General features: G+C 37.1%; 1 protein-coding gene and 1 pseudogene across 2 annotated transcripts in view; both read right to left on the reverse strand.

Moving 5' to 3' along the window:
• The window catches only part of LOC144645328 (uncharacterized), a 49,224-nt gene extending 42,325 nt beyond the window's left edge, over positions 1–6,899 (reverse strand). Inside the window, exon 1 of one of the 2 annotated variants that reach the window (XM_078504868.1) lies at positions 4,078–6,899. In XM_078504868.1, coding sequence (XP_078360994.1) covers positions 5,136–6,872 — 1,737 coding nt within the window. In that variant the 5' untranslated portion in view covers positions 6,873–6,899 and the 3' untranslated portion in view covers positions 4,078–5,135. The remainder of the gene's footprint in view (positions 1–4,077) is intronic. The other variant, XM_078504869.1, reaches the window with a different exon arrangement.
• Positions 416–1,474, reverse strand: LOC144645869 (uncharacterized; annotated as a pseudogene).
• Positions 6,900–10,087: the final 3,188 nt, after the last annotated feature.

The following is a 10,087-nucleotide window of genomic DNA, read 5'->3' on the forward strand; positions in this document are numbered from 1 at the left end:
GGCGGTCTGAGGAAGACAAGCTTTCCTCGGAATGGAAACCCAATGTTAGAGACATGCTTTACACTGGAATAAAAAAATAAAAACTCCTAGCCTGCACCATTGCGTAATTTCCTTTTCGATAAGAACATATCTACTTTTAAATATCATCATGGGTTTGTAATACTTCATTCTCCTATAAGTTAGAATCGAACTTGTCTCATGCCAAATGGACATTAAAACGAAAGAACTAATATCAAAAACTTAAACGAAGCCTAATTAGAGCCCCTTAATAATGAACGCTTTGGTCCTTCTAAAGCATCTCAGGAAATGTTGTCACAAACGTAAGTTTCCAAATTCTTTCATCTGGAATCCATCGCTGAGTTTCTCTAAATGTCCTTCACAATTTCTTGGAACCTGTAAAGGAACTAACACGATCCTAAACATGATTTGACGAGATTTCAGGATTCTGTTGCTGAAAAGTGAAATTATCCATCGTCCTTGCTTCAGTGGCGTCGGACGCGACTTGATTTCCGCGGCAAGTGAGCACTATTTTTAACGACCTCCGGTATTTTGTCAGCCTCCAAGCGTAGATGAACGCATCCAATGCCACCTTTACGAACATCATTGCGTCCCCGATAGTGATCGCAGCAGACAAGTCAAGCCTCTCTTGAAGGGTTTTTTGTTTCGTGTAAAAGTTGATATGCATTGTAATGATATGAGGAAGAGCGCACACGATGAGAATTCCTGAGAGAAGCAAGGTTACAATCGTAAACTGCCTCTGGCTTATTCTGTTCGTTCGAGGCTTGCTTGACTGTCCGCCAGTGTCTCGATTCTTGACGCTCCGCATGCCTCCAAGACGGCAAGATTCTTTGGCAAATTGATGAAAGGACTCCGGTCAAAAGCATGGTGGAGCCGAGGATAAGTAAAATCGTTATGAGTGTCGAGTGAAGATGAAGATCTACTTTAAATAAGGTTTATTTGGGAACTACAACAAACTGCAGCAGACTGATGAACCCGGTGAAGTATACCAAAGAGAAGCCAACACAAGCGAGGACCCTGCGTGTTGTCACGACTGGCGATAGTGGTGCGGGTATGTTATGGCGATGAACTGCGTCAAAATTAGACCAAGAACAAGCAGAAACGATGAGTTGAGGCCCACATAAGACAACCATATTCCAACTTGTAACACACTGTGGTACGGCTCACCGAGTGTCGGGGACCATTTTATGTACGTTGCCACACGGTACATTACAAAAAACGGCTTAACAAACAAGCCCGTCGCAAGATCAGCCAAGGCTAGAGCGACGATGAAATACGTAGCTGGAGTACGGAAGCATTTGAGAGGATCTTTGGAGATAGTGAGTAGTAGCAACACGTTACTAGTGATGGTTATTGGTGATAGAATCCCCAATACTATGCCAGTAGCAAGCTGAGTGTGAAGGTATAGTCTGCAGTCTGCTGCCTAGAAAATAGACGGTAAAGTGCTGTTATTCATGCTGTCGTTGGATCTTCCAAATCTATTATCAACTTAGTCCTTTCTCGTAAAAGGCAATTTGTCACGGTGTAAACCAAAACTTATGCTTCTTCGGTTGTTACGTTGTAGTTTGCAGTTGGCAAATCGTAAATTCCAAAAGAAACTTATCTTTTCACAACTGATTCGTAATTGCAAGTGGCAATTGTGAATCAGAATTAAGCTTTGCTAGATTAAGTTCTGAATTTTCACTGCGGTTCCTGAATCTGTGTTTTCGAGATCCAGCCTGCAAGTTCGACCAACTACGGCTTGCTTACGTCTTTTGTTTTAAAACTCTTTGCGAAGCTTTGTGGTGCAATTGCAAGTCTCTGACATCTTAAAGACGTTTACCGTTTCAGAAACATTTCTAAATGAAACGTTTGATCAGAAACAGCGAAATATGACAAGAAAATGCCAAAGTCATCAGGAAATGTCCATGGCTGTCATTTACTGTTAACAGCTGCTACGCCGTTTTAATGGACAAACGTCTTGATTTTTCTGAAGTCTTCAATGCAAACTGTCAAATGAAATAAACTTTGTTGGTTTCCTTAATCACATTATAAAATTTAGGCCAGTCTGTCTTTACATTGTTCCATTTATATTTTCTCAAGGCAGTTTAAAATTCAATAATATTGTAGAAACAGTCTTGTTAAATGTCAGTTTTTGTTATATAAAAAACCTTCCAATTTGTCAACTGTTTATTTAGTTTTGTCAGTTTGGATATTAAAAAGCAAGGATTGGAAAATATTGTTCTCTCGTTGTCATTAGTTGGCGGTTTCCGCACTGATTCAAACTTTTTTCGACAATGATTAAAAAAATATTGATTTGAATGTTAATTAATTGCTGGGATAGTCTCTGAAGTTGGTAGGTCGAAATGCCCGTCTCAAGGCGTAGCAATGTAGCTTTCGGCAACGGGACCATAGAGAGAAATCAAAAATAATGTCCCACTGCAAGCTTTTTAAATTGTAGACCGAAATACTTTTTTGTTCATCGACAGGACGGTGTATTGACCTGTTGTCTATTTTTACCTCAAATCGTGTTTCAGCCTGTCCCTCCCTGACACAACCCCTTTATTTTTTTCATGATAACATTTGTTTCAATTTCTGATTGACGTTTTGTGTTTACCCAGCCTTCATAATGTTCACAGTAAAGCACCAAAACAAGGAATTCAACACGTGTGAGCACTTTACAAAAGATTCTGCATGGTCATAGTGTGCTAGTTTCTTTTATCAGGTGGGAGATGGGGCTAGGATACGGTCAAAGACCCTCCATTATAAATCTTGGCATGTATGTTTGCCCCTTTGAGGTAAGCTGGCCTTTATACCATTTCCCTACATCATGCTTAAGACTCTAAACACGCATACACCATTGTTAAACGGAAAACTAGAAACCTTTTATTCAGTAAGGATGAACCTCAAATACAGTATTTATTACTGCTCAGGTCTCAGTGTATCTGTCTCGTCTTATAAACCAACGATCGTTTTATAATCTCTACACATTAGATTAAACACAGGTATTATATGTGCTTTATTTACTGTCAGGCGGTGTAGGTCACGTCACGCTTTCACAACATGCGACGCAATTCAAATATGGCATTTCATTGTATCACCGAAGTGGAGAAGAATCTAAATGAGCCAGATCACGTGACCCTTACTCAACACTGCCTTATGAACCGTATTATAAAGAACCTCGCATACAATAATATGTGTAATTGTCAGGGTGATTAGTCGCGCTTGTAACATAGATAATTAATGTATACATATAACTCTTTAAGGCCTTGATTCATTCACAATACTTTTTGTCACAGTGTGACTTCAAACTCAATCACAAAAGACCAGAACTTAATTAATTAATAATCACTTTATAGCAAGATCTAAACTGATACAGCTAACATCAGAATGCTTAATATCTGATAACTGAATAGCGCTTTGTATATGTAATAAAGACACAGATCCTAGTTAATAAACCTCCTACAGATCAGAAACCTCAAAAACATTTTTTTTGTGACCGGATAACTCTTATTATTTTATATCACACGAAATCAATTTATTCATAATGTCTAAATCTGTACATATGCTTTGTGTTGCTACCACGATCTAAATTCAAGTACCATTCAAATGCTACGTTTATAGTGTAAAAAATATAAACATAAAGTTTCATTTTTGCCTTATTAGTTAATATAACTTGCCTTCTTTTAACCAATTTGCCAAAGTAAACAACTAAACAACTGAATTCTGCAATCCGTGCATCCACCCAATTTACCCAAAATTAAGAGTATGCATTATTTAACGTTGTCACTTTTGAAAGGCTGAGAAAATTGTTGTTATTAATAGCCTGCATCATTTAAAGGATATCCTTGTTGCATGTGCTATACTTGAAGAAAAAATTCCAAAGCCTGTTATTATGCTATAGTGTTGATCCTGCTTTGGGAATATGTTTGTATGCCTACTTTTTATTTCTTTTTCTTTTTTCTATGATAACGTAACTGCAATTAGGTGAATATACACTGTAGCTTTAAGTTGTCACAGTACATTGTGACTTGTCTTATAGAGTATCAGGCAATCGATTGATTCACATCGCTGTTACACTACCGGATTTAAGTCTCGATGCATTGTTAAATCATTCCCAAATCTGAATTTAATTTACCGTGTTAGTTAAATAATGCTGTGTTCCCTAAGAAAGCATACTCAGAAAGCTATTAACTTTTTTAGCAGCACGCTTTTTTAATTAGCTCGTTTGCTACACAACTGCAATGTTTTGCGACGATTTCTATTTCTTTATGCAAAGTTTTATCTAAGGGAACCTGAACTAAACCACTATAGATACATGAACAGAAATCCACTTAATCAGTCCAAACTCTGTACTCAAATCATATCTTAAATATGAAATGACTAACTAACTATTAACTATGAAAACAATCAAAATAATATCGAACGACAGACTGAAGGCTTGATTTTTACGCTATTCAAACTTCACTTCATTAAACAAATTAAGGAAAATTACTGGTCAAAATTTGCCTTACATTCTGTTACCTTAGTAACGCTTTGTTTTGCACCCTTCTGTGTCAGAAACATTTTGGCAACGAGGAAAGTCTCCTTACTTTATGGTATATTTAAATCAATAAATATAGAATTGAATCAACGACAATCTGCGTGACAGGCATTTTAGGTCTTGAAAGTTAAAAATTTGCTCACAGTAAAGCCTCAGGTTTTCACTGGCGACACAAGCGCAAGCGCGATCACGCAAAAAGTTTAAATTTTGACCCTTGTGCCTGTGCCTGCCGCAAGCACAAGCGCAAGCATCCAAATGCAATGCGCTTGGGCTTTTGCTTGAGTCGAAGCCGTTTTCACGGAGAAACAAGAACTGTTATCCTTGTGCTTGTGCTTTCGTCGCTAGTGAAAACCAGGCTTAAATAATCAAGGAGCGTTGAAAACTACGTGTGTAAAAACAAGAACAATCAAATAACAATTTCGTCTTCTTGACTGCTGAATAGGCAATTGAGACTGATGATCACGCAATTGCTCATGTCACGAAAAGAAACGTTTTGCGTGACTCAAGACCTATTCACGGATTGTAGCTGTTGTTATTATTTAGTGACCTTTTTACAAAATGCCTGCCACGAAAACAGTTAGCAAATTAATGAAGCTCACTTTTCTGACAGTCCCTCAAACAAAGACTCTTGTGGCTTATTAAGCTTGCGAATGATATGCATCGAGGAACTGAGACTGAGAGTCAAAGTGAGACCAATAGCCACCGTGCGAAGAGCAGTGAGCTTAAGGTTTGTAAGCGAGCCTTCAGAATTCAGCATAAAATAAAACACGGCTACTATGTCACTTTCGACATAAGCACAGACCATACATACACTGATGTAGAACACATACCTTGTGACAAATTTGTGCTTGTTTAGGATGATAATAAAAAGCAGATTACAGATTGTGCAGACCGTGTTGTAGGTTGAAAAATAAATAAACTTATAAAGCACCAAAGAGGAACTAAAACTAAAGGAACAATATGGTACAACTACACCTAAAATGGACAAATACATGTTTGATGCAAACCAATCACTTCGAATCAATTTTGAAATGTTGGTTGGAACGGTCCACGTGGCTTTACAGGCATACCGACTGTACAGAAAAAAGCAAAATATTTGAAAAGGTGACCACCATAAAGGAAGAATGCTGTAAAAGATGGTTATCGGAATAGACGTTTGCCAACGAAATGTGTCATATAAATCTTCAACGTCAAATTTCAAAACGTTATCCCAGAAAGATCCTAGTAAAAATTCATTGTTTTCATCGAATCGGAAAAAAGACCATCCTCCACTAGATATACCTACCGGGAGAGCTGCTACGATGACAATCACATAACCACAACCAACGGGAAGTAAACAAAAAGTATTTGCAAGGAAAGTTGTGACACGTCTAATAGCTATATACCTCGTATGTCCGGTCGACGTCAGACTAGTGCGTGGATCGTTTATCACACTAATAAGCGGCTGTTCTTCGCCTTCAGTTTGCTCATGTTCCGTTTCTTGATCGAAATTTCCCTGAGTCTGCTCCACTTCTAAGTGTAAGCCCGTTTCACCACCAGTTTCCTCGCCTCCTACTGCGCGTTCTTCATCTCTTTGTTGACCTCCAGACTGATTACAACAGAGTCTCCTTGTCCTTCGGAGCCATTCGAGTGTGATTATTGGGCCCAAAAGAAACCAATAGTAAAGTCTCTCTAAGTACGTTTGCATTTTCTTTAGGTCGTCTGTGTTTTGTACTCTGATCTCAACATTACTTCGGTCTGCATATGAGAGATCCGAATTACTAATATTATGTTCGACGGTCTTGACGAATCCTTTGTTTAAGTAACTCACACACTGTCGTGTAGCATGTAAAACTGGAATCAGTGGCAATATGTCTTCAGTCTGATTTCCACTACCGTCCAATCGAGAGTCGGCGAAATAGATCATTACAGAATATCCGGCGTTCTGTGCATTCACCGCCAAACCCTTTAATCGACATGCGGTTACGTTCGCAAGGCTGATGAGAGCGATTTTGTTGATTTGAATGTTTGACTTGCTTACATCAACTGGCGGTTGGCATGCATTAGTGAGGTTTGAAAACACAGCCAGACCACTTAAACGGAGTTCTTGGCTTTCCCCCGTTCCTGATGCTTGAATAAGTGATTCCAGTGAAGGTGTTTTCATCGAGGTCGACCAGTCCTCTAAATCGCACTGGACGTACAGTTCTAAAACCGTTAGTGTTTTCGAGCTATAGTTATGAGATAGTCCTCTCATTTTCTTAAAGTATGCCAGAGACACATAGCACATAGCACAGGAAATAATCATAAAGAAGATGACACAACTGCTTATCTTGATACATGATGTTTGCGACATATTTGTGCCACAACAAGAGGAACTGCTTTGTACTTCCGACTGTAGCTCCAGTGAAAGTGAAACCTGGGCTCCGAGAGTGCTGCGTTTACATGGTGACCGCGCTTGAGTGCTTTAACATGACGTCACGGCAGCCATATTGTTGTTCTGTTGTCTGTTTTTGCCTTAAATCGTGTTTTAGCCTGTCCATCTCTGACACAACGCCTTTAATTTTTTTCATAACATTTGTTTCAGTTTCTGATTGACGTTTGCGTTTACCCAACCTTCATACTATTCACAGTGAAGCACCGAAACAAGGAATTCATTCGTGTGCATGGTCATAGTGTGCTAGTTCCTTTCCTCGGGTGGGAGATGGGGCTAGGGTACAGTCAAAGACCCTCCTCCTCTTTGAGGCTCGCTAGAAACTATGCTGGGTTATGCGTGACGCGAGATTTGGGCAGTGAAAACTGCTCAAATCTGGCCGTGATTTTCCGGTCTAGTGTGACGCGTGATCTGCTTATTTTGAGAAGCGTGATTCGTAATTTAAGCTGAACACGTTCGTGAAAACCGACAATAGATTAACAAGTACTCAAAAATCAATTGAAGGAATCGAAGCAAAATTTACAAACGAAACAATATTAAAGACAAAGACTGATTTTGTATAAGGACGCGTTCCTTTGGCGCAATTTATGTTAGGTCTTCTCTTACACTGTGAACTCGCCTGAGAGAACAAGATTGGTTCTTGGCTATTGAAAGGTAAATGCGACACGAATGAACTAATTAGTAAAGCTCATTGCTTTATAAAATGAATACCACAATACGTGATTCGCGAATTGGTCATAAAATATACGTGTCTCGTGATTTTTATTTATACCATATCCGTACATAATGCTTATGACTACAAACACGCATACACCATTTGTTAAACAGAAAACAAGAAAATTTAAGAGGAAATCCGCCAGGACTTCGAGTAGTTATTGGACAAAATTATGTACCAAAACTATTTACACCTGATTGCAAGCTTTTGTGTTACTGCTTCAAATACCTTACAGAAAGAAATCTTTTCTAACAACAGCAAACATCGAAAACAAATTTCCACTGAATTCCCATGAATTGCTTAAAAGATGTGAGCTTTTGCCCATAGCTTGTGAACTTTGAATATCATTTTCTCAGACTCTGATAAGAAATTGTTGTACCAAAATTATTTCCACCTTATTGCAAACTTTTTTGTTACTGCTTCAAATATCTTATCAAAAGAAATCTTTACTAACAACACCAAACATCGAAAACAAATTTCCAAGTTTCACTGAATTCCACTGAATCGCTTAAAGACGAAATTACAAAACGGTTACACGTGAGATTTTGCCTATAGCTTGTGAACTTTGAAATTCATTTTCTCAGACTCTGATAAGAAATTGTTGTTGGTGTTATCACGGATAATTACTTACACCTTTACCTTTTATTAAGGGTAGGATATAACACAATAGGATTTAAATTATTCTGGTATTTGATTTTTGTCCAACTTTAATAAATATTACTCGACTTCCTAGTGGATTCCGTCTTAAACCTTTTATTTAGTAAAGATGAACCTCAAATACAGTATTTATTACTGATCATGTCTCAGTGAATCTGTCTTCTCCTACAAATTATTATTGTTTTAAAATATCTATATATGAGACTTAACAAAGGTATTATATGTGTAATATTTACTGTCAGGCAGAATAGGTCACGCGTTCACTGCCTGCGACACCTATACGGCATTTTTATCACCGGCAACGTAATAAGAATGATTACGCAATAAATTCACGTGAATCGTATCTGACACAACCTAACATACCGTATTATAAAATAACTCGCATACAAAAATATTTATAATTGTCAGGGTCTTACTAATCTTGTAACAAATTGAAGATAATTAAATAAAACAAATAAAACTCTAAAGGGTTGATTCATCTACGATACTTTTTTGTCACAGTGTGACTTCAACCTCAATCACAAAAGACAAACGTGTACTAAATTAATTATCACTTTATAGCAAGATCTAAATACAGTTAACATCAGAATGATTAACATCTGTTAACAGAATGATGTTTTGTATCTGTAATATAGACACAGATCCTTGTCAATAAACCTCCTACAAATCAGAAACGTCGAAAACATTTTTTGTAACCAAGTGACCCAAATCTATTGCATGTCACACGAAATCAATTCATTCGTAATGCCTAAATCCATGCTTTGTGTTGTTACCACGATCTAAATACAATTATTATTCAAATGCTACGTTTATAGTATTAAAAGATGTAAAAATAGAGTGACATTTTTGCCAAATTAATTAATATAACTTGCATTCTCTTAACCAATTTGCTGAAGTAAACAACTACACAACTCAATTCTGCAATCAGTGCATCCACCCTATTTACACAAACTTAAGAGTAAAACAAAGTTTGAAACATTGAAGATCAGTGACAAATATCTAGATGCCTTAATTTGAAAATTACTCCAGCATGTGGCCTCATTAAGATAGGGGATGTTACTTCAAAGTCAGTAAACTGAAAAAGGAAAAATAACCTAATCGCAATATTTAACGTCTTCACTTTTGAAAGGCTGAAAAATTGTTGTTATTAATAGCTTGCATCATTTAGTGGAAATCGTTGTTATATGTGCTATACTTGAAGGAAAAATTTGAAAGCCTATTATTATACTATAGTGTTGATCCTGCTTTGAGAATATAGTTTGTATACCTACTTTTTAGTTACATGTATTTTTTTTTTCTATGACAACGTAACTGCAATTGGGTGAATATACACTATAGCTTTGTTGTCACAGTACATTGTGATACACATCGCTGTTACACTTTTGGATGTATTGTTAAATCATCGATGCATTGTTAAATCATCCCTAAATCTGACTTAACCATGATGGTAAAATTATGCTGTGGCATACTCGGAAAGCTATAAAAAAATTAGCAGCACACCTTCTTAATAAGCTGATTTGTTACACAACTGCACTGTTTTGTGACGATTTCTTTTTCTTTATGCAGAGTAACATCTAAGGGAACCTTAACTATATAAAATGACTGACTAACTATTAAATGAAAACAATCAAAATTGTAACGAACGACAGACTGAGCTTTTGATTTTTACACTATTCAAACTTCATTTCATTAAGCAAATGTTCAAAATTTGCCTTACATTCCGTTACCTTAGTAACGCTTTTTTGCACCCTTCTGTGTCAGAACC

Source organism: Oculina patagonica, chromosome 3 (genome assembly GCF_052425735.1).
Source record: "Oculina patagonica isolate OP01 chromosome 3, crgOcupat, whole genome shotgun sequence".
NCBI classification, from domain to species: domain Eukaryota; kingdom Metazoa; phylum Cnidaria; class Anthozoa; order Scleractinia; family Oculinidae; genus Oculina; species Oculina patagonica.